This window comes from Dermacentor variabilis, chromosome 10 (assembly GCF_050947875.1).
Source record: "Dermacentor variabilis isolate Ectoservices chromosome 10, ASM5094787v1, whole genome shotgun sequence".
Lineage (NCBI taxonomy): Eukaryota > Metazoa > Arthropoda > Arachnida > Ixodida > Ixodidae > Dermacentor > Dermacentor variabilis.
The window spans coordinates 23,708,060-23,729,810 of record NC_134577.1 but is presented as its reverse complement, the minus strand read 5'-3'; the positions used below and the strand labels follow the sequence as shown (position 1 = coordinate 23,729,810).

Below are 21,751 nucleotides of genomic sequence, written 5' to 3'. Positions count from 1 at the left end.
GGTCTACAGCTCAGCATAAAACAGCTGAAGCAGATATGTTTCAAATTTTAATTGTTAGTGTGAATAATTTGAGTCGGCACTCGCTTCCTGATTTACTCATCAAGTCGCAGAGATGCTGTAAAGTCAAGCAATGCTGATCAGTACAGTGAAGTATATAATTCAAAGGAATTTACGAGAATCTGCTAATCGGCTAACTTGCTCTTGATCGATAGCTAGCAGTGCACAGCAAAAGGACAGACACACAGGTATGTAATAAATTGCCTGTCAGCATTACATATATGTGCATATGTCTTGCAAGTAAAACTCTTGCTTGGGCTAGTTGGTTCATGCTTGAAGTAGTAAAGGCAAGGCGCAGAAGACCAGGACTCTGGAAGAACACAAACGACAGGACCGGCGCCACTCGAGACTGGCAAGCTGAGAGGGCGATCAGGTTGACACACAAAATGGCAGGATCGGTGCGATCGGGCAGGATCGGTGCAGATCGGTGCAGATCGGTGCTTTCACACCAATCCTGCCATTTTGTGCGTCAACCTGATCGCCGTCTCAGCTTGCCAGCCTCGAGTGGCGCCAGTCCTGTCATTTGTGTTCTTCTTCCTGAGTCCTGGTCTTCTGCGCCTTGCCTTTACTACTTCAAATATGTCTCTCATTTGATAGTTTGATGAAATCTCGTCTGTTTAGGAAAAATCGTGACGAAAACAAGTGTTGCCGACCATAGCGATGAAATTACACATTTGGCACAAGTTATAGGTGTTACTCAAAGTTGTGATTCTATAGCTTACTCCTGCAGTGTTCTCTAATGCCAGTGAGGGTACTACAGGGCTGTACAGTGTGCTAACTTGTTTTTTTTTTTTTTTTTTGTTATGTGAAACTGTTAAGGGCTAGTTCCCCCAAGATCGTGTCCGTGTGTCTACACAAAAATATCATGATTGGCTCCAGCGTCGTCATCTTCCACAGCTGGCTCGTTAGCGACCCTCGGCGCTACCGCGCTCGTGCCACTGCTCCCGCGTTCGTCGTCGTCATTAACACAAATGCGTAACCACTTTTATAGCGAATTACAGTGAAGCTGTTAAGGGTTAGTTCCCCTAGTATCATGTCGGTGTGTAGACACAAAACTCCCCATACGTGGGCCGATCCCAAAGATGGTCAAATACCGGGCCGACCCGCTGCTGAGGTACAATTCGCCATTAAGGTGCCCACTTACGCAGGTTCGCTGGTCATCCTTCTTCACAGAGTGGAAGGGCACTGATTATTTTGTAATTAATTTAATTAAAGGGTCACAAATATATGCTCAGTATGTACATTTAAAAAATAGAGACTTAGAATATTTTCTTGCTTTGCTGAGCTTTTTAGTTTGTGATTTAGCGTTGCAAAAGGAGCTAAGTATGGTCCACTTTGCTTGCTAACCAGGCAATTTACTGAAAGGATTTGTGCATGCGTGCACGATCACCACATGGTGCAATAACAAATTCAATTCCCTTTCCAACTTACGACAATGTGATAAAAAGTTCTCTTCAAGAAAGTGGCCATACCGCTTGCACAATTTATGAACAGTAGTAGTTAAGTTGGTCGCGCACTATGTCATATTTCACTACAATATATCATCATCATCACGCTGCTAGCCGCTTCAAGCCGAGCGCAAGTCTTCTTTAGCATAAAAGAAGCCACAGTTTGTCATTTCTGGCGGTAATTACGCTTCGCAATTACCTGTTCCCGTGCTCGAAGAACCCGGGTGAACACTGTCTTCGAAAGCTTATTCTGTGACGTTTTAGAGCAGAGGTTTTGTAAGCGAATCGGCCATCTCTTCCAAAGTTGAAGTATGGTTTACGTGTGCTCCTCGCGCACTTCAACTTTCGTCTGCCACCGTGAGGCGGGAGCTGTGAGCAGAAGTGTCCGCAAGCGTTTGTGTAGGTTGTTCGTAGGTACTCCGAGTTTGTTCTTGAAATGAACTACAACTCTTGGAACAACCGCGGCCGCGGGCGGTTCCGACGCCGGGCTGGCGGCTCGAGGTTCGCTCCTCACAGACGGCGAATCGTTGACCGAGAAACCTCGGACGGCAGTCAAGGCGACGGTCAAGTCGCTTCATCTTCTCCTGAAGTTGGAAACCACTCAAACCGCCGTCGCGCGTCTGTTCAATCACCGTACCCTGGATGGAATTTCTACTTCCTTAACGAAGACTACCCTCCCGACGCGAGCGTAGCGCAGAGGCTTAAGCTCCTAGAGGCGTATTTCGCCGAGAGTGCGTCTAAGTTTGCGGGACCCGCGGGTCTTGTCGACCGGTCTCGAAACTCGTACGAAGTGCGTGTGGACGAAGTCGCGGACGATTCCGGCGTCAAGGAGGAATGGCCCGATTTCAAGGAGTCCTTGAAGTGCCGCCCCCACGACGTTCTCAAACTGCTGGGTATGCCAACATCTTTCTATTCATTATTCGCTGCCGTGAACTTTACAAGCTATTCTGATGCCAGAAGCCAAGAATTTAATTGATGGAGTATGGTATCTACCGTAAAGTCATTGTAAGAAGTTCAGAACGTTGTTCGAAGCACATTCACAGATAGTTTCTACCGTGCATATGCTATAGACGTAGCTAGTTGTGTTAGTTCCTGCATGGAATAAGTGTCGATATGAAAAGCACCAACATTTTGGTCAATGTGAGGGTTGCGCGTGCTTGTTGAATGAAGCTAGGAAACCAACCTGTAACACTTAAGAAAGTTTGGTTATTCATGAAAGTGTTTATGCTGGGAAGCATAGTGAAATGCTAATGCTTTACATTTATCCATACTAACTTGGCCAGCTATCAACCCTCTTACTTCACTGTATTTTAACTAAGCCTTCCTTGTGTCTAAAATGAACTTATTTGCTTATTCTATCAAGTTGCAATTATCTTAACCGTTGTAATCTTTTTTCAGGTCTTGCATTGCACCAGACACTGACTAAGCATGAGCAGCAACAAATAGATGCTTGCATAGACGACCCATTGCCCGAGCTAACTGTTCGCATTGCTGGGTTTGGGCCTTTGACACCTCTGCGTGACGTCCGCAGCATGACTTGTGGCTGCATGGTGGCCGTTCGAGGCACAGTGGTTCGTGCAAGCGAAGTGAAGCCACAGTACCGTGTGCTTGGCTTCTGTTGTTCTGGTTGCGGCACTCAGCAAGCCGTTGTGCAGCCTGGTGGCTACTTTACAGCGCCCACCAGCTGCCCAGCGAGGGGTTGCCGATCTAAAACCTTCCAGGAACAGGTGACATCACCCTTGACCCAGCTGATTGACTGGCAGTCACTGAGACTTCAGGTATTTATGTCATTGCCTAACCTCTCTGTAAACACTGTGCAAATCTTAGGTGGGATATTGCTGTTCTGGTCATTCTATGGGTGCGACCACTGGACATGACATGCCAACAAAGAAAGCAGAAATTGAGCCAGAGCTGTACCGGACTAACAGTCAAAATTTTTGAATTTGAGTTTGTGAAGTGTAGGTTACGTTAGGTTAGGTTGTTTGCTTACCTCTTCCACATTACGTTACTTTCTATCAGTAATTTGACTTGCATTTGTAACTGTGCATTATGTAGAACACGAGTTCAGTAGATATTTCACCAATTTTTCTTGTGCACTTTGTGCTTTCTTTGTAAATGTTTTGCATCCATTCTCTGTACTTGTACGGTCGTGAGCTGGCTAGGCCAACTTTAAGGTTTGTGAACTGTTCTGATCACTTCACTGCAGTATATGTTATTGTTATCATTAAGCCTTTCCTTCTTCACTTATGACCAACATGCCCTTGCCAGAGTTAAGAATAAACAAGAAAACAAAAATGTCAGTATGCCACATCACACTGTGCTTGTTCAAACGAGAAGAAAGGGGGTTAACAGAGGGGCCCGATTTTTATTAGTCATATCATGAGAAGCCAACAAACACTGATACCAAGGACAACATAGGGGAAATTACTTGTGCTTAATAAATTAAATGAAGAAACGATAAATCAATGGAAATTAAAGTGGATGAAAAAAGAACTTGCCGCAGGTGGGAACCGAACCCACAACCTTCACATTTTGCGTACGATGCTCTACCAATTCAGCTACCGCGGCGCTGTTTCACCATCCACTTTCTTGGGTATTTATGTGTACTAGTAGAACCCTGGGAGTGCTAGCCAGTGCCATGTCCTCACAGACCTTTGCGGCGGACGTGGAACGTCCTTTTTGCCGCAGGCATCACGAGAATGTGATCTTTTTGGGTGAAGGCAACTGGTCAATAAACCCACATATGCTACCTAATGGCATCAATGTTGCCGAATTCGAGACCCTCGTTATGTAATAAACGAGAAGGAAGGGGGTTAACAGAGGGCACCTCTGTTACGGTACAAATTATGTCTGTTTTCTATGAATGACACTTCAGTGATGTAGTTCACTGTTGTAACAACCAGTTTGTATTTTTTAACTACTGTTCAAATTATTAGTTTTACCCGCTTTCTATGACTGACACTTAATCGATGCAATTTACTATTGTAACACCCAGTCTGGTATTTATGATGCCTGAAATCTGACTCTGTAATGACTTTACGGCCAACAGTATCGCAAATAAAACAATTAGAAAACAAAACGAGTTGCCAAAAATTGCAAAATAAGAGAAACAACTCTAGTATATCACATTTACAATTTTGTAACTCAGCAGTAAAATATGATTTCTTAATTTTGTAAACTGCACCTAATAATATGTCTAAAGCGGACAAAATGGATGTATTATACACCACTCTAAATTATACCATTAGCATGTGAGTAAGACTTCTGTAAAACTCCCAAAGACATACTAACATTTTCATGTAAGCTATAAATTTATATATCAAATTTGTCTGCTCGGGATTCTCTAACAGATGCAGTGTACAGAACAGCAATATCTATTTTTGGTGCAGAGCTACGGATGTGCATACTTCGTAAATTTGCGAACTTCAATTTATTTTTTACACTTATCAGGTTTTTGGAATATTTAAAAACATTTCAGGCCCTAAATCATAATTATGCTTGTGAGAGTCACTAGAACTTAACTTTCTCTGTAAATGCAACACATTTAATTCAAATTCAAAAATTCAATTCAAAAAGGAAACCCTCTAACTTGACCGTTATAAAGTTTAACAAAATTCTGCATGCCTTGCTAAAGTTTGATGAATAAAAGCAAACCGTGTTAATAAACAGTTTATTTTTTGCCTTTGTCATGACATCCATTAATTTGGTTGCTTCTTTCAGGAGTCAGAAGAGGGTATGGAAGGTGGTCGCATACCACGCATCATTGACTGCGAACTGACTGACGACCTGGTTGGGTCAGCCGTCCCCGGTGACATGGTTACGGTGACAGGTGTTGTGGAGCTTGCACGCTGTGACGGTCCTTCGAACTTGACCGGTCCTGTTGACTGTTACTTGGTGGCAAATCATGTGCTCGGCGATCAACGCGAGGCAGACACGACTGCGACTCCATCGGGACCTGACCTCGGTCGTCTGGACTACTATGCCATCGAGGCGATCCATGACAAGCCGGACTTGTTCCGCCTCCTGGTGAACTCCCTGTGCCCCGCGATTTACGGCCATGAGGTTGGTTGACATCTTTTGTTTATCTATATTTTAAAACCTTAGAGGGCAGCACCAGTAATTTGTCAAATGCCGACTGCCACAAAATATCACTTTGGCTTTATTGGTTATGAATCTGTAGTCATATATGCTACAGAAGCAATTTTGCCAAAGCTACAGAGCTGGTATTTGTTGAATTTCTTTATTAACAACCTTAACAAAGAAACTTTAAAACTTATTACAAAGTTGGCTGATCAGAGCAGACAAAATGCAGGATGCCTACGCAATGCTTACATAATGCTTTACATTGAAGCACAATGCTTTACACTCACAATGCATAAAGTCGCAATGCATTACAGTAGAACTGAGACAATTTGAAATGTCTCAATTAAAATTGATGGATAATTCAAACTGCTCTGCTGGTCCTGGCAAAGTCTTACGTATTTGAATAGAGAAAAACCCTTGCCTATTCGAACTCCAAAAACCATGCACCGGTTATTTCAAACAAAATCTCTCACACCCATGGACCGCTTTTCGGACAAACCTGAGCCAAAAGCGAAAGCTCAATGTGCTGCTAGCCACGATAATGTCGTTGTTGAGGAAACAGGTGCAGGAAGCAGAAAGCAAACCGGAGCAAGCAGACTGGTGTGCGCTTTATCACATTACAGTGCGCTGAACTACACTCCTCCTAAGTGCATGCCTGATCACGTCATCTCCGACATTGGGCACATATCAAGCCACCATCCTTCTCGGCTCACCTTCGTACATTTTCCCTCACAGCCACTGCAAACGACTCGTGAGGCGCAATCTTATCACACTTGGACTTGATACAGAACCTAGGTTTCTTCCAGTGCATGTCCTCATGCACTGATGGTGGAATTATAACACTTTTTTCAATGCAGGTCGAGTGACGGTTTTGGCTTTGTGTGCCGTACCGCACAATTGATTGGACACTACATTTAAAGAGACTCTCCTTAGTTCACACTCCATTTTATTCAAATAAATTTCCAGTCCCTTTGGAGTTCGAATTAACGAGATGCTACTGAACAAGAGAGATCACTGTACATTTGACAGCTTATTGCACATTTTATGACAATGCAAACACATACAGTCAGTTTATATTGATTAAACCATGACAAGCCCAACAGGTTTAATAGTGTTATCGAGTGGATCGAATTGAAATAAAGAGGGGCAGAAGGAAATGTTTGAACATGCCACTGCTTCTTTTGGCACTATTTATCTGATTCTGACTTCTCCCCGAGTCTAATGTGCACCCAAGACAAACGCTGCAGCCACTGGGGTCACCATTGTGATCAGACTCGTGCGTACTGACCAGTAAAGTTCAAATTATGTGATGAAGGCCGATTTCAGGGCCAAAATAACAAAGGTTATGGACCATAATAATGTATGGGTGCCAGCTGGGACCTTTGGTGGGTTTCGAATTAACTGAGAAAGTGAAATAACCAGCCAAATTAACTAAAATATATTGTACCCTATCCTTGCACATACTTTTGCTGACAAAGTGAACTACAATCATTTTGTACACCTATTCTGCTGTAACTATTTCCTGTAACACTTTCCATACAAGAAAAAGTTCAAGAAGATTGAGAGCTAGTTGAACAGTAGTTGAACAAGGAATGTCACTTGACCCAACGTTGCAGGCCTAGTGAACACAAGCCCGCTTGCCAAAACTCTGACTCCAGTGACAGTCCTTGTTCGGCCACTGTTCCTCCACGTTCCTGAACTTATGTCTTGCTTAAGTTTCCTCTCTAACCTGATCCCTCTGCTGCAATTCCTTGCAGATCGTGAAGGCCGGCTTGTTGCTTGCTCTCTTCGGAGGAGTGCGAAGGTACTCGGATGATCCCGACCACGTGCCCGTACGTGGCGACCCACACGTTTTGGTGGTGGGCGATCCTGGGCTGGGAAAGAGTCAACTACTGCATGCCTGCGCGAGAGTTGCACCCAGGGGAGTCTTTGTATGCGGCAACACTGCCTCCATAGCGGGCCTCACTGTCTCGGTTGGCCGTGGCTCGGTGGGCGAAGCCTCACTCGAGGCTGGGGCCCTGGTCCTTGCCGACAGGGGTGAGTCTTCGCAGGGATCTTTGTGTGTCTTTTGCTGTTCTGTATAAATTTCAGCATTAATGTGATAGCTACATAAAGTTTACTAAGGTTGCATGGCGGGCTTGTTGATACCATAGAGCTCTCTAGAAAAATTTCTAGAGGGAACTCAGGTGCTGCAGTTGTTCAACTTCGCGCGAATGTCTGATTTGTCTGATCTTCACTCTTGTGGCTTCAAGCGTTCCTGTCGTTTTATATATTCCGATCTTTCAAAGTACCAATGACCCACCACAGTGGTTCAGAGGCTATGGCATGCTATGTCATTGTGGGGCTGAACATGCTGTTCGTCTCCAGGCTGTCAAGAATGCTCCTGTACCGTGTTTTGGGTGCTTGTTAAAAAACTTCAGGTAGTCAACATTAATTCAGAGGTTTCCACTACGGCTTCCCTAGTAAACCACTGTGCAATTTCAAGACATTAAGCCCCATAAGTTAATTAAATTGTAGTTTTCAAGTAATTGTATCGTATGTTCTGCCAATGATCATACAATATTTTCTGCCAGTAATAGTAAGGTATTTTCTACCTTTTGAGCTAACCATCCTGGTTAGTTCAGATGGTAGAGCGACTGTCAAGGGAAAGCTTTGATCCCAGGTTCGAATTCCAGAACAGAATGAACTTTTCCTCAACTGCAAAGTTTTCTTTCTGGAAAACCCTTATGAGGTTTCCTTTGTAGCTTTGTGCTGCTGTAGGGTGGGTGTCAATTTTCCTTTTCACTTGAAATTATTGCATTTATAACACAATGCTTTGTTGAATGTGATCAATCTGCAAAGTCGCAAAATCGTTTGGAACTAAAAGAACGTAGTTTAAGTAAATTTATGTGCTATACCCACAATCTGAACTCCCATGCTTGCATCTCTTGTAGAGCTTCCTCTAGTAATTTTAGTAGGAAAATTTATTATTGGTGCATCACACTTAAGAGCTCAAGTGAAGAGCTAGAACTTCTGGAACCATAAGCTGTCTCAACATCTTTAATTACAAGGCATGAGCAATAGACGTGCTCCTAGCCAAACTAGGCAGATTTACCTCAATAGAACAGATAATGAAAGACACGTAAAACCTGTCCTTGTTCAATGAAGGGTAAACATCCATTGGGAGATGAAGAATTGAAATTGATCAATAGTGGGTGATCAAGAGAAGCCACAGCTTGGAGCTAATGTTTCAAAAAGAGAAAAACTTGACTTTGTGAAGTCTCTATTATTCATATCGCTAATTAAAATTGCAGCATGCATAAAAAGTTTAACTGTTTAATTGAAAGGACAGCAGTGGTTTGCTGATGCATGCTAGATGCAGTTTGTTAAGAGCGAGTGCAGACTTTTAGTGTTGCAGCTTTTAGAGGGTTACCACTTCTATGACATTTTCAACCTGTCATTTTTTTTTTGCAATAAATAAAGGTCTAATACCACTAAACATTAGAACAAACACTGGCAAGCGTCAGAGCACCCTATGTAATTTGCTATAAGGTACTTGTTTCTATAGACCAGTTTTGGTCTTGGTATCCAGAAAGTTGAATGCATTAGGATGTCACAATGCACTGGCTTGCATTGTTCCTGCTATCATTGTGACTGCTACATGCTAGTACAGTCACAGGAAATATGTGTGCAGCACTCTTGTTTACTTTCTGATGGGCAATGCCATCATACCTAGTTTTATTGCTAAACGATGTTGGCAAATATTGCTTTGCATTAGGAAATCGCGATAATGTCACCGATGCCGGATCTGGCATATAGACACCAGCCCTACCATGAAATTAAAATGTCTTACAAGTATTTCTCGACCTTCACGCTTAAATCCTTTTATGTCCGAGATGCATGGGGTAGAGTTTACAAAACTTTAAAAATGTGTCATTACAGTTTTGAAGGGACATTAGCGAGGAAGCTTTAAGTGGAGCTGTATTAGCAAATTGTACTTCTACAATACATACCAAAAAAGCCGCTCTTACTGTGAGAACAGACTTGGTAAGACATAAATGATGCAAAAGTGAAAGACTGCCGGTGACACCACCTTGAATTTGCCGCAGCAGCTTGCCGTGTTCTCATGCATTTTGACGCTCTCCTTTCAGGCCTGGTCAATTTTTCTTAAGTAAAAACGGACTACATTGCTCTGTAAAGAAGCCAAAGAACTGAACTTACGAGAGTTTATGGAACTTTTACTGCACCACAATAGGCCAAAATAGTGTCACGTCATAGCGACAGTGAAAAATGCAGTAGCACAAGCTCTGAATCACAACACTAACTCTTTATCAAGTGAACCTGTGCCAAGAAAACAGGCTACACTCAAAGCATGATGATAGCGGCTAGCACAGTCGGTGATCAGCGAAAATCTCATCAGTGGGTCAAGCACATCGGCTTTGATACATGGCTCGTTGGACGTTCCAGCATAATCGCTGGTGCTCCTGTGCCTTCATGAAAGTGCTACACAATTCACGTTTTGCATACTGTAAGATTACAAAGTGTTCGGTGGCAACAGACAACGGATAGAACTATCGATAACATTCGAGAAACTTCCGATAAATGCAGGCGTGTTCTGTTCTGAGCGATTACGTTTAACATTTGTTAGCTGGTGAAAAGCAGTCACCGGAGAAAGATAAACAACTACACGTGTCAATAAGAGGAAAATACATAAAAGTCTGTGATGTCCTGCTGACGTACTTGCGCTGGGGTTTTAGCGTGAAATCCAAGAAGTGGAAGTTTTGCCCTTGTTTCCTTTTCCAGTAATAAACTTTTTAGCACGAAACTAGAATTTTGTTAGTATAATTTGTTAATCTCAACTGATTTAGTGTCTCTCTAGTGTTCCTTAAACCTCATCTGTGTCATGGATGAGCTGGGCTCATCCACAAGCTTCTGGCAAAAATGGCCAAGGAGGAGCTCAGCACGATGACAGTACTTTTCATTTTCTAGTAGTATCACTTACTAACTGGTTTCCTCTTGGCGCTTTGTCATGCTTCTGGTAGATGACAGCACACAATCTTTGGGGGCATCATTGAGCACGAGCAAGTTTACTCTTGCGGAAGAAGTGAAACATGTTGGAAACTGGGATTCTTAAAAATAATTTGGCCATTTTCGGTCAGAACTCGGGGTAATAACATGGCATGGAAAGGGTTTAAGACATGAAACTCAGTGCTTTCTGCATTTGTTTATTCACCAAAAAAAAAACCGAAAGGTTGCTGCTGCATTGACGAGCTGGACAAGATGTCAGCAGCGCAAGGGGCCCTGCTGGAGGCCATGGAGCAGCAGTGCGTGAGCATAGCCAAGGCCGAGCTGACGGTGTCGCTGCCCGCCAGGGCAGGTGTGCTGGCAGCCGCAAATCCGGTTGGAGGCCACTACAACCGTGCAAAGACAGTGGCCGAGAACCTGCGCATGGGTAGCGCACTGCTCTCGCGCTTCGACCTAGTCTTCATTCTGCTGGATCAGCCGAATGCTGTGAGTAACCTCAAACAGTGGATAACCACTTTCTACTGCTAATCAAATCAAATTGCATCATATTACAGCTACAGCATGTGAATGCAGAAACAGACATGATCCACATGTAAAGTGCGATGTCATGGGTTCCATTCCTAGCCACCACAACCACATTTTTATAGAAGCAAAATGCAAGAACGCTTGTGTACGGGCTATTTTTATTGATATTATGTATCTACTATATGATATGCATTTAAGTGCACATTAAAGGACCCCAGGCAATCAAAAGTAGTCCAGAGCTCTCCACTAAGGCATCTCTGATAACCCGCTATGTAGTTTCAAGATGTTAAACCCCGCAGTTAAACTAAATCAAACCTTATTCCTCAGGAGCTTGACCGGCGTCTGTCTGAGCACGTCATGGCAATGCACTTGAAGAAACCCAGTTCACTGTCATCGTGCCAGCAGCTGTTGGAGGACGCAGGCGACACTCAGGCATCGGCCGCCCTTTCTCAGATGCCGCAGCCATCAAAATCGCTTGCGGAGCGACTTCGTGGACCTGTCTCAGACCCTGTTTCAGCTCCGCTGCTGCGGAAGTACATCACATATGCACGCCAGTAGGTGTTGCTTTATTTTGACTTACTTCGAATTTGATACCGTTGTATTTGGAGATAATCCTATGAAGGGGCCTTGCAACATCTTTTCGTTTCGAAACTGAGGACAAGCTGTAGTAAGCGCAATCCCTTTGAATGAATGTGTTGACGCATGTCCTTTGTAATGCAGTTGTACCTCCATATAATGAAATTCTCTATGTAACGAAGTATTTAACTTTTCATAACTTCTTGGCCATAGAACACCGTAAAACCTCTATATGGCGAAGTGTGTCTATACACGATTTCAATAAAACTAAATTTCACTGCTGCCGCGAAGGAATACCGAGACAATAAATGGAAACTTCCACTGAGGCAGATAGTGAAATGATTGAATTACAAGTGACTGTTGTGAATACATTACTCAAATAGTGTGATCGCCAAAGCGGAGCAGCTTCATGGTCCATATAAAGTCCAAGTGCGATAAGATTCTATTGCGCTCTGCGCGCTGTATGCTCTCGGTACGAGTGAAAGAGTGTGAGGGTGAGCAGAGGATGGCAGCTTGATGAGTGGCGTCTTCCCACGCGAGCAAGGGGAAAGGGGCGTAAGTTCGCGGTAAAGCATTCAAGCGTGCCTGAGGGGAGTGGAAATTGGCGTTCGTCTCCGTTTGTAGCGCAGCCGTTTCTGCACATGGCTGTCAGCGCAGCTGAGCAGATATGCAGCCTGAATGCCCTTTTCTAGAGCTAATCTGCCGTGCAGGCAAAGAGTTGGCATGCCGAGATGGCATGGCATCGTGTACGCTGTCTTCCTGCGCGTTTAGTACAGGAGGTTGGGTTATCTCGAGTGTTGTAGATGTATTGAAGTCGAAGATCAAGCATTCGCTCCCCGGTGCTGGCACTTTTCATGGTCGTGTCGTCCCGCTGTGGGTGTCACTATCAGCCGCGGGGATGAAGTGGGCATGAAACCCTTACTGGCTACTCCTTGTTGCTTGGCAAGTAAAAATATTTGTGCAGAATTTGTAACAAAATGTGGCATAAAAGTACGACAAAAGAAAGTCAGTTAGCAATATTAGCACGAAGTTCTGTACATGAGTCCTCATTCAGCAAGCTTGTGTGCGGAAAAAAAGAAAAACAAGTGACACTTGTTCAAGTATCGAGGTTTAACTGTCTCTTTCAGGCATTTGCATGGTACTGTTTGGCCAGACCTGGCCCTTGTGCCCACTAGGCCTTACACATTGCCGTCATCTTTTTCCAGTGACAGTTTTTCACGGTGTAACCAATCTTACAAAAATATCACTTGACGCAAGACAGGCCTGCATGTATTCAAGGTTTTCGGAATTGTTTTTCTTTTTTTTCCGTGCACAAGTTTCTTGAATGACGACTCATGTACAGAACTATGTGCTATGGCTGACAGACTATCTTTTGTGATACTTTTGTGCCACATTTTGTTGCAGATTTTGCGCCAATATTTTTACTTGCCAAGCAACAAGAAGTAGCCGGTAAAGGCTGCAACCTCTCGCATCATGTCGGTAAAGAAAGAAAAAGGAATTAGATTAGAGAGTCGTAGTTCTGGCACCGTTTTGCCCTTCTTTGTCACTGCAACATGACACTATATTCGCAGAGAAACTCTTAAAAAGGAGTTATTAAAAATGCAGATATAAGGTGTGTAATGCTTACCTTCCCCGTACCTCCTCAACATGTTTCCTGTCAGCTGAGGTCGGCACCGACAGCAGTGGCCAGCCTATTGCTCCATTCTTTCTTTTTCTTCTTTCCGCAGTAAACTTTATGATAATCCAGCAATGGTGGCATCCGACAAAGGTGCTAGGGATCAATGAAGAAGCAGGGACAGGATGTCAGGGCGTACTAACTACTGCTTTCCCCCATTTGATAGAAGATTGGAGGAACGTGCACGCATGTGCGAGACTTTCGCTTGAGAGCAACTGAGCTCTTGAATTATCGATTGTGTGAGACTTTGCTGTTGTGCGGGCCTATGACGTCATGGGCGGGGCAATAGAGGTTGCCTCAATGGCTGCAGGAAGAAACAAGTGATCTTTTAAACAAGATTGTGGGTTTACTTCTGCATAGAATGGAATAATACTATTTGGCTTGCACATTCGTGGCAGCATTGTTTACAGATTGTGAGCATTTATCTTTTTGCCTTGTTCAAAAAGTATTGGAGTGAGCATCTAAAACTAACCTATACATACATGAATAAGAAATTTGTACAATCTACTACTCTTAGCTGCTATGTTTCAGCATGTGTCCAGATTGACTTGTTGCACTGTTTTGTTATAGCCACTGGTGCTTATGGAAAATTATACCCAGCTGCAAGTCCTCAAAAATCTCCCAGCTGCACCAAAAGATGACTCTTAGTCGACAAGAGGATGGCAATTTTAAAACAGCAAGCCTTTTAAATACTGCAGGATTTCTGATAAAGAAAAGAAAAACAAGTTTGCTTAAAATGGTGTGGATCACAACATCCACATTCTAGCCAATGGTGCAAAGGAGGAGGCAGCATTTTACTTATTTATTGCAATACTCTCAATGCCACGTGGGGCGTTACAGAGAGGTGTGGGATTCTATACAAAACATGGAAATCACACTTTTGAAGGATGATGGAACAGGGTTGCTGACAATGGAGGCAGGGAGGCGGTTCCAGCCAGTTGCTGTCCTTGGAATGAAGGAATAATCATGCAGGTTAATACAAAAGCTTGGGACGTGAATCTTGAAGTTGTCATCGGTGCGTTCTGAAATGTAATGAGGAGCAACAAGTTATGCATTCTTAAAGGGATGATTGCTATGGTATATTTTGTGGGATGACCCAAGTCATGCTATTTTTCTTCGTGCCATAATGTCAAGCAGGTCCAGGTGAATTTTCATTGCAATAACATTTGCGGTGTGGGAGTAATTAGGATGATCAGTTAGTTCTTGGGATTAGTTAGTTCTTTATGGTTACGGCCAGCACAAATGACAAGCACAACACTTTATCGAACTAAACTCATTTAATGATTCTCCTTAATGTGCCTTTAACTCTACATTGCTTACCTTGCAACCCAGATACGTCCAGCCGACATTGAGCAGTGAGTGTGCATCACACTTGCAAAAATTCTACCTTCACCTTCGCGGAGTTCGGCAAGCTGACTGCGTACCCATAACCACCCGCCAGCTTGAGTCCTTGATACGGCTGACCCAGGCTCGGGCCCGGCTCGAACTACGGGAAGAATGCACGGCTCAAGATGCCCTTGACATCATTGAGGTACAGTACTGTACGGTCGCCCACGTTTGTACTAGCACATTTTTGCATTCTCGACCAGGAACTCTAAATTACGGATATTTTTGAGGTACCTGATGTCCTGGCTGAAGTGATGGCAGGCCATTCATGTGAGCAAGGTAAGTGGTGAATAGCCATGGAACAATAGCTGTCATGTAATTGGAGTAGACGGCTCTTTGTGCATCGGCTGGCACTGTGAACACCTAACAGATTGCAATGCACACTACGCAGGAGTGACTTTGGTAACTTAATAAATGCAGTAGAAAGTGTTGATGCAGGTTGTTTGCTGTTGTTTATCTGTTCACCAATTTAAGATGTCACAGTGGGGATTATTTATGCTAATTGATAACATTAAGTGACGATGACATCATGGCAATTCACAGGAACTCCTCAAATCAAGCAGCATCATGTTCACTTGCAATTGAAAGTGGCCATACGCTAGCGTCTGAAATGAACACTTACAGTACATTAGAATGATTACTTTCAAGCACTTTATATTGCTGGTGATTATCGAGCATTTGGAGCACATTTGCCTAGTTCATTCAGAGTGCTCTGAGATGCTCTTTAACTTCAAGCTAGAAGCGCAATGGAGACTCCACATAATTTTGCTCATGTTGCTCCTCTGGAAGTCCTGTGAGCAGCTGAACATTTGGCGCCGACAGGATTTTTCTAGCTTCGATCTCAGGAGGGCTTTGCATCACTGCAGACAGCCGGAGGATAGGAACTTGTTGCATGTACCATTAGTTTGATGTTCATTGGCTGTACACTGCTTCCTACTTAACAAGCAGCACTGCGGAAGTCATGCAAGTAGTGTGGTCATAGAAGTTTCACTTTGTGTGCTTTGCAGGGCAGTTGTTTTGGATCTGCAGTGCAGCCTAAGGAATAAATTCTCCATGTACAGTATAACCTCATTGATATGATCCTGTTTCATACTATATCTCAGTGCCAACATTCACTATTTGAAAACACAAGAATTGACCAAATACTGCAGTTATGCTTCTCTTTAGCGATTAATACGTTCCTGGAAAACACAATCGTTTAGCACCGACGTTCAGTAAGTCACCACAATGCGATCGTATGATACACTTTGCAGCTGCTAAATCCCGTGTGAACAAGCAAACGTGCAAGGCACATGCGATTGAGAGCAGTAGGCAGCTGCCACAGCAGTTTGCCGGCAATACTCACCTGCCTGTGCCACATGAAAATGCCGGCACTCACTCAGTTTCCTTTTCTGGTACCAGCAAATCTCCTCACGGGAATTTACATGTTGCATTCACCGTTATCGCCGCCAGCTGCATTGTGATGAGCATCTTCACCTATCTGTTTCACAAGACTTGTGGCATAGTGCCACTGGAAGCATACTGCATGCTTTTAATAGGTGTTACAAAGGGCGACAATCCAAACTCGCCACCAGAACGTTCCCTGCTGCAGGCGGCACGAATCGAGCAATCTGTTTTGTACCGGAGGGAAGGTATTCTGGCATCATTTGCTCGCTCGATTTCGTTTGTTTCCCTTTGCTGTCCTAGAACACTGCGCAATGGTAAAACGACAAGGGGCAACATATATGCGGCGCTTCTCATTACGTAAATGTCAACTACAGTTGAGTCTGCGAATTCTTTAGTGGGCAGATCGTATATTTTCCCGGTTAGTACATTTTTTCTCACATTATTTTTCAAGATGTATGAATCAGGTTCTGCTGTACTACAACTACAACCTGTGGAAGTAAGTTTCTGTCAAATTGCTATATCATTTGTTCGCCTTTGTGTCTCCAGTATGCGACAAAACGAGTTGGTTGCGTGCGCAGACGGGAAGCTCTGGTGCTGGCGACAAAAACGTCACTCGGCTCATTTGGTGGTAAATAGGTCCAGACCTGCAACACTTTCTATGAAATACATACATCATGCATAGTTACATAAAAGAACGAAACTTCATGTTACATTGAATTGACATGGTTACATCGAATTGGCGCCTACCTGTATCTCTCATATGTGATGCACTATGGTTAGGTTGCAAATGCAAGCAGTATCTCCAGCCTCATAGCATTGCATATTAATTTATATTTGAAACAATCTGTATACATAAGCATTTAAAGTTCCTGGCTAATGGAGGGATAACGTTCCAAGTATTTTTTCCTTTCAGCTCATGAGGCACAGCATCGCGGACACTCAGAGTGACGGGCTGGGTTCCGTGGACTTCAGGCGCTCGCAGCACGGCTCTGGCATGAGCAAACCAGCTCAGGCGCGAGCCTTGGTGAATGCGCTCACCAAGGAGTCGCAGCGGACGGGCAACCGCATCTTCACCACAAGCGAGCTGAGGACGATGGCGGAGCAGCGGTGCGGCATACTGTCGTCATCGGTGCGTGTCATCATTGATGCTTTGAATGACCAGGGATTTCTCCTCAAGAAAGGCTCGGGCCGATATCAGCTGCAAACCACCGATTTCTAGTAGGGACTGTCCATTAGCAATTTAACTGCCATGAAAAATTTATTAAAAGTGCAGATTTTTCCTTAACCTGCACTTTTCGCCATATTTTTCTAAAAGTTATGGTACCAGGAATGCCGATAGATTTTTTACTGCTCTTGTTGAAGAAAATTGCAAAACGTGTGTTAGTTATTTATGTGTGAAAATTACAAAATAGTGCTACATTTCTCATGATGTCTTGACTAGTCATTGGAAGTTAATGGGTTAACGTGCTTGCAAGTAATGGCAATCCAAAAGTGATAGAAATAAGTATTCAATAACTTGGAAATTGTGGATAGTAGCACAATGCAATTATTGCATGAATTGTTGCCAGAATAGGTAGTTACATTTGCCAACAGCAGGCAGTGCTTCTGTTGTGTTAGTGGCTTGTACAATAGAACAACAGCATCACTTACATGTTATAACTCTAGCTTCCAGCAATTAAATGCTTCATTATTTTAAAGACTCCCTTGTTTTTCTGCACATTTCTGTGAGAAGCTTGTGCTCTGCTGTCCACACTTTTCAAGTGATTAAATTTCATTTTTGTTACTTTTGGGTAACCTGGTGAATCGGGTGTCTAGCAGCCTCATATGCAGTGAGAAGTGTAAAATTTATCAAGTTTGTCCTAGGCGCATCAAAATATATTTAGAATTGTTTGACAAACATAAAAAAAGTGGACCTCGTCAGGGTAATTGACCAAAAGAAAAGTGCTGTTTATCAAAATTATCTTTGTTGACTCCCCCTTAAAGCTCCGCATCGCGTTTTTTTCACAAACATGGATTAATTGGCCAGCTAGCATGACAGAGAAGGTGCAGATTGGGGTTCCAATAGTAACCTCTCATTTTTTTTTTCCACCTTAGTACTAAATCATAAATTTGGTGTTGCAGCTCATCAACAAGCGCCAGTTATCGGTATATGAGTTAGGGAACATTCTGCTTTAATATTTAGGAGAAGTCAGGAAAGCTAGGCAGTTTGTAGAGGATGTGATCACTTAGACATCCCTCTTAGAAAAGATCTCCAAGTGTAGCAGTGTGATAAGAAATCAATGACAGTACCTGACGTTATTGATAATGGTTTGAGTCACCAGAGGTTCATTCTTGAGGAAAGGCTTGGGTTCGTGGTTTCGGCTAGCGAGTTAAGTGTTGTCAATCAGCGAATTCACAAGTATTCTCTGTTGATGTGTAGTCTTATTTCTGAAAGTTAGAGAAACAGTGGTCTCAAGCATGTCATTTTGAAATACCATCGCAACTGGTGCAAGGAATCGTTAATGTCCCTAACAACCAAAGCTTTCCGTTTGAAAAGGGCTCAGCCCAATACATCAGCTCCCATAAGCCAGCTTCTCGGTCATCTGTCAGTGGGCTCAAAACTATGCGATTATGCGTGTGAAGTTTTCTTTCCCAAAAGCACGAAAGCTTATTGTACAGGTGTACTGATGTGTAGTACATAGTGCTCTTATGTGCATATTTGTGTGCTTATGTACCAGTTCTCAGTGTACTGGTGTTTACTAGGTTTATTGTTCCTTCGAAACAAAAAAAGAGCTTTGGACGATATTGCCTGTAGAGTACAGAATTATGTGTTGGTCAGTCAATGAGATCACAAGTATATAGGTATGCATACAAAGTTTTATTTGAGAAAGGACACAAGAACTGTTGTTCCAAGTGGCATTTCTTGGACATTTGTGTCTATATATCTTTACATTTTTGTTTTGCATTTTAAATGCATCCCTGTTGTTTGGTCTTGTCGCATTTACTTTCATTGATGGTACCACACTCACACAGCACGATGTGTACAAACTTTCACTTTTCACGAGTACAGAGACGCTTGTTCTAAGTGGCACTTGTTGAGTAATTTATTTTGCTTGTGTTTTTCCACTCTCCTTGCATTGCAGATGCAAATTTTCTGTCTAACTTTTGCGTATTTCACACACAGCACATTTGTATGGCCTGTATGTTAACAGTGCATGCAGTAGTCACATTTTTGTATTTCACAAACTGTGCTTGTGCCATTGTAATATAACTAATGATCAGTAACTTAACACACTTGTTAACACTGCACACAGCTAACGTAGTGCTGTTGTTGAATGTCTATTTATAGCACTGCACAATATTCGGTATCTCTGTTGTAGTTGTAATATATATCACCATGTCCTGTGGCAATAGTTGTTCGATCACAGACTTGTTTCCAAATGTGTTTTCAGCAAATTGGCACTCATACTATCAACCATACAAACTAGCATGTCTCTTACCCGCATTATGTGGACTTGTGTTAGTTTGCTTTGAAATCTCATTAGAAAAAAATGGAGAATAACAAATAAAACACATACACTAAGTAATGTCCTGTGTGTAATCTCACGCCTGTGAACTCGTCTGTGAATGGTTTCAACTGTTCATAGAATCCGTGTTATATTTTTGTGTTGGTTTCAGGCATCCAAGCATCACAAACCAGGGTTAATTAATATTGCCTTGCATGAATCGTGTGGCATTACTTCTCTTGTTTTCTTTTTTTTTCTGCAGCATATGCAACTGACATTAATTTACTACTGCTGCACTTGCAGCTCTGTTCTAATAAACTACCACTGATATCATCGTCAGCCAGGACTGCCTGACTGTGCCATTAATTACCACTAGTTCTAGGTTACTTGGAACTGCGAAGTCATCATCTTTGCTTTACTTTGCTTATATATGTGGAATGGTCCCGAGCATCATAAGCTCTGGGGCTATGCGAGTCTCCCTGGATAGCAGAAGAGATATTATCTTTCTGAACAGCTGTTCTAAGTGGGTTTACGGTTTTGAATGATAAGGCGGTGGATGGCTTATAAGCTCTCATAAAAGGTACCCCACATTGAAAAAAAACATAAACAGAGCAAGCGACAAGCAAGGACGAAAACTCTTGCTTGTACTCAAGCTCTTCCGTCTGTCTATTGTGTGCGTAAAATTTTTATGTGGCAGATAGTTTTACTGGGGACACAGATACTGTGTCCCTCTGTCAGAACATCTACTTCACTGTCACAAGAAGTATCCAACATTTTTCACCACGCATGTCTCACTGTCAACACACGGCACGAGCAAGGTGTCCAGATTGTTGCATTTCTGCGCCGGCTGGAATCAGAGCTTGGAACGCATCTCTCCCATGAGCTTGTCGAGCCTCATCGCCATAGGCAGGTCGCCCTTGAGTGACAGTTTGCCGCCCATGAAGGCACTGGTCGGATTCAGCTTTCCCGTGAACATCTTGATGAAGGTGTCACGCTCCATGACGAAGGTCACGTCGACCTTGCCCTGAGGTGGGTCTCCCTTGCCCGCACAACCTTTGCCGTTCTTGAGGTCGACATACCACTTGTTGGGTTCACCTGGGATGAGAAGAGACGATTAACTTCGTGGCTGAAATGTGATGTCAACGACAATGTTGCAAGGTCATAGATTTCGGTGGATCTTCATGCTTTTCAGTCACTTTTGTCAATCAAATACGCCCTAAGGTTGCCAGGTTTGTGTCTGTGTCTTTGCAAGTCTGCTGTAATCCTTCCTTGGTAAATGCCCAACTAGTACTCGGCAGGTCCTGCCAAAATCTGTCGCATCACGAGATGCTAGTGCAGCATCTTCAAGGTGGTGTGGCCACCAGTCTTCTTTCTGTGTCACTTCTGCCTCAACATACCTCCAGTTCTGATAAGGCTCATATATTTGGTATTTTAGAAGTGTAGTTAACCAGTCTATGTTCACGTTATGTTTATTTTTAGCGCCAATCAAATGTTTGCGGGATGTCTGCACTGAAAGTCAGATTACAAAGACTTATCACAGTCCTCATACTGACAGTGGCGGGTCTAATTTGAAGGTCTCATTCAATATCACTGTAGTTAAACTGTAGGCAACGTTGCTGTGTGTACTCAACAAGAAATGTTATGCACGCAGGACATACCTTTGATGTCGAAAACGAAGACACCACCAATCTGGTTGACCAGGTCTTCGTTCAGGTACGCGGTGATCATGCTGAATACTCCTTCCACGGTTTCTGCCGATACCAGCTGGGCCGCCATGTTTCCTCTTTTGCTGCCTGCATTACAGCATTGATAATATATAATCTGTGTAAACACAAGGAAGGCTTATTTAGGAAACCAATGTTAAGTACAAGGTACAGTAACGGTCTACTGTTAAAAAGGGGGAGCACCAAACTAGCTGTATTTCTGGTCTGATTACAACTCGGTTTTCACACGAAGCTCTCGGCAATAATTTCACCCCAATATTGGGTTTGCGTGATGCGTCACATGACGCAATTTTTTTACTACAACAGAGCTGGTGATACTTGAGTTATGTTGGTTTACGAGTTCTCTTTTAACAGTGGATTGTGCTGTACGCTGTGTAGGTTCCTGAACTTTTTCAAACCACG

At 43.2% G+C, this 21,751-nt stretch overlaps 2 protein-coding genes and 1 non-coding gene across 5 annotated transcripts in view; 1 reads left to right on the top strand and 2 right to left on the bottom strand.

Moving 5' to 3' along the window:
- The first annotated feature begins 637 nt into the window (after positions 1-637).
- LOC142560135 (DNA helicase MCM8-like) lies at positions 638-20,208 on the top strand. Its single transcript, XM_075671980.1, has 8 exons — positions 638-2,398; positions 2,904-3,283; positions 5,226-5,567; positions 7,346-7,625; positions 10,819-11,078; positions 11,445-11,671; positions 14,701-14,899; positions 17,054-20,208. Exons 1-8 carry the CDS (start codon positions 1,942-1,944, stop codon positions 17,357-17,359), a joined length of 2,451 nt encoding a protein of 816 aa, XP_075528095.1. The 5' UTR covers positions 638-1,941; the 3' UTR covers positions 17,360-20,208.
- TRNAL-CAA (transfer RNA leucine (anticodon CAA)) lies at positions 4,001-4,073 on the bottom strand. Its single transcript has one exon. It is a non-coding gene; the product is annotated as a tRNA-Leu (tRNA).
- LOC142560136 (hydroxysteroid dehydrogenase-like protein 2) overlaps positions 18,977-21,751 on the bottom strand; it is an 18,160-nt gene continuing 15,385 nt past the window's right edge. For all 3 annotated transcript variants that reach the window (XM_075671981.1, XM_075671982.1, XM_075671983.1), the window contains exons 2-3: positions 21,284-21,418; positions 18,977-20,720 (exon numbers count right to left, since the gene is read on the bottom strand). In XM_075671981.1, coding sequence (XP_075528096.1) covers positions 20,479-20,720; positions 21,284-21,401 — 360 coding nt within the window. In that variant the 5' untranslated portion in view covers positions 21,402-21,418 and the 3' untranslated portion in view covers positions 18,977-20,478. The remainder of the gene's footprint in view (positions 20,721-21,283; positions 21,419-21,751) is intronic.

Excerpts from the sequence above, each read along its gene's own strand:
- LOC142560135 (XM_075671980.1), top strand. The coding sequence starts at position 1,942 with ATGAACTACAACTCTTGGAACAACCGCGGCCGCGGGCGGTTCCGACGC. Across the intron at positions 2,399-2,903 it reads CGACGTTCTCAAACTGCTGG|GTCTTGCATTGCACCAGACA; the intron begins GTATGCCAACAT and ends ATCTTTTTTCAG. Across the intron at positions 7,626-10,818 it reads CCTGGTCCTTGCCGACAGGG|GTTGCTGCTGCATTGACGAG; the intron begins GTGAGTCTTCGC and ends AAAAACCGAAAG.